The 2,473-nt window shown below is 35.8% G+C and overlaps 1 protein-coding gene across 1 annotated transcript; it reads right to left on the reverse strand.

The window, feature by feature from the left end:
- Positions 1 to 259: 259 nt before the first annotated feature.
- On the reverse strand, positions 260 to 863 carry LOC131875714 (probable LRR receptor-like serine/threonine-protein kinase At3g47570). Its single transcript, XM_059220341.1, has 2 exons — positions 791 to 863; positions 260 to 702 (listed from the first exon to the last, which is right to left on the reverse strand). The coding sequence occupies exons 1-2, from the start codon at positions 861 to 863 to the stop codon at positions 260 to 262; spliced, it is 516 nt and encodes a 171-aa protein (XP_059076324.1).
- Between the last annotated feature and the right edge of the window lie 1,610 nt (positions 864 to 2,473).

A 2,473-nucleotide genomic window follows, 5' to 3' on the forward strand; every position in this document is an offset into this window, starting at 1 on the left:
AACACTATGACAATGACACTCTTGTAATAGATAACAATCCCGACCAACACAATGACTAAGTGACATCAGGGATTTGGGTCCTTTATTTAATCAAAACAAAATTTGCATATATAAAATCTATGTTTGATCCCCCTTATTCAGTAAGTTCAACTCTAACAATAAACATGAGATATGACTTATACCTTAAAATAGCATGGTCTACTATTTATCTACTTTCAAGTCTTCCATGGATGTAACCCTCGATTTACTTGAAAGAATACTAAAATGTGGAGCTTTGGCTATCTGATGCATCATCACAATTAGTAATTGCACCTCTGTCAGGAATTAAATTGGATTTAGTGGGCTTTAATTTGATGGAAGCAGAAGTGTCTGGGATGAAATCCCATTGAATCTTCTTCAATAGATTCAATACATCTCTCATAGTGGGCTGAGCTTTAGGTGAATCACTTGAACACAACAAACCAAATTGCATCAACGAAATGAGACATTCTTCTATTTCTTTTCCAACCCCTTCCATTAACAAGCTTTTATAAACTACCTCAGTAGCCTTGTCTGGAAATGCACTTTTTACCCAACTATGCAGGTTTAGATCACCATCAAACATATTATCAGTTGGCCGTCTCCTTGTCAGCATTTCTAATAACAAAATACCATAGCTATAAACATCTCCCGAAGGAGACGTCATGCCACTCAATCCATATTCTGCAGACAACTCAATGATTATAGTTGGTTACTCCATTCTAACATGCAAATCCATACAAATTTAAAAAAGATATTTGAGAAACCATACCTGATGCGATGTATTCCACTGAGCCTTTTAGATCTATTGTTGAAGTTACTGAATTCACTGCAATTCTGCCCATGAATCTGGATATCCCAAAATCTGAGAGATGAGTTGTCATGCTTTCATCTAAAAGAACATCGCTTGCACGAACCAATCATAATGAAGATATTCCATGGCATGGGCTACATCTATAGCTATGTTCAACAGTTTTTCTAGTCCCATTCTACAACAGCCTTGGTACAAATGCTTCTCCAAGCTCCCATTAGAAAAATACTCAAATATTAAAGCTTTGAAGTTAAGGTTGGAGCATGTGGTTATGATTCTTGCGAGATTGCGGTGTCGAGCCTTCTAAAACACTTTACATTCTACTCTGAAAATCTTGTGATTGCTCATGCATAAAATTGAGAACCTTCACAGCAATACGGGTACCATCAGGCAAAAATCCTTTGTACACTGATCCAAAGCTATTTGTTGATAGCAGATTGGAGTTGTGAAATCTATTGGTTGGTGCAAGAAGCTCCTCGTATGAGATTCGTGGATGCTCCACCTTTTGAAGGATCTTACAAATTATTTGTTTAAATTCCACACTACTATGTAAGTTCCTTATCCATAGAACTCGCAAAACTAGACAACAAATTATAAAAATGGCAACAACACCTAATGCTCCCAATACTTTTATCAGGAATGTGGAATGACTTTTCCCTGTTGGAATGCTATCTTTTCCCCATTGTGGAATGACTTTTCCCTGTTGGAATGCTATCTACTAGTACAAATTCATTGTTTTACAGGTCCAGAAATGGGATTTGTTTTAATGACTCCGGTTTTTTTACTATTAATTTATTGTTTGAAAGGTTCAACTGGTCAAGTTGATGCATATTCCTAAGAGACGCCGAAATTATTCCTATTAATTTGTTGTTCGACAGGTCCAATAGAGAAAGTTGTGTCATTTTCTCTAAAGCCTCTAGAATTTCGCCTGTCAACTTGTTGTTGGAAAGATCCAAAGATCTTATAAATCTCAGGTTGCATAGAATAATAGGAAATTCGCCTGTCAAAGAATTGTGGCTCAGATTCATAGTACCGTAGAACATGTCAAGCTTGCCAATTTCTGATGGAATTCTTCCTGTAAGATTATTCTTGTCCAATCTGATGTTCTCTAAGGACCTTCCATTTTGTATGTTTAGTGGAAAAATTCCAAAACCTTGTAGATAATTTTTCTATAAACACAAAATCCTCAACTGCTTAAGATTGAAAATTTTTGGGGATATGTCGCTGGATAGTTGATTGCCACTCAGATCCACATAAGTCAAATTCGATAAATTTGAAAGCTCATCTGTAATACTTCCATCAAACATTTTATTTGACAGGGACAAATACTTCAACTGTAGAAGTTTAGGCAGCACATAGTTCAATGGACCTCCCTATTTGTTATTATCCACTTCATGCCTCTAGCGTTGAGTACAACTTGCTAGCTGCTCTAGAATAGGCCTCTTTAAAAAGTTGTTATTCATTACTAGATATTTCAAATTTCGGGCATTTGAAATTTTAGAAGGGATGGTTCTAGTCAAACTGTTATTTTCCATTCTTAAGCTAAACAAATTTCTTCAGAAATTTAGAAAGATGATTGAAGGAAAGGTCCACATCCTCTAGTTTGTTTAAAGAGAACAACTGGGAAGGAATAAATCCTATCAC

This window comes from Cryptomeria japonica, chromosome 5 (genome assembly GCF_030272615.1).
Source record: "Cryptomeria japonica chromosome 5, Sugi_1.0, whole genome shotgun sequence".
Lineage (NCBI taxonomy): Eukaryota > Viridiplantae > Streptophyta > Pinopsida > Cupressales > Cupressaceae > Cryptomeria > Cryptomeria japonica.

Coding starts and splice junctions, on each gene's coding strand:
- LOC131875714 (XM_059220341.1), bottom strand. CDS start 863: ATGGGCAGAATTGCAGTGAATTCAGTAACTTCAACAATAGATCTAAAA. Junction 703..790: donor AGTGGAATACATCGCATCAG/GTATGGTTTCTC, acceptor AGTTGTCTGCAG/AATATGGATTGAGTGGCATG.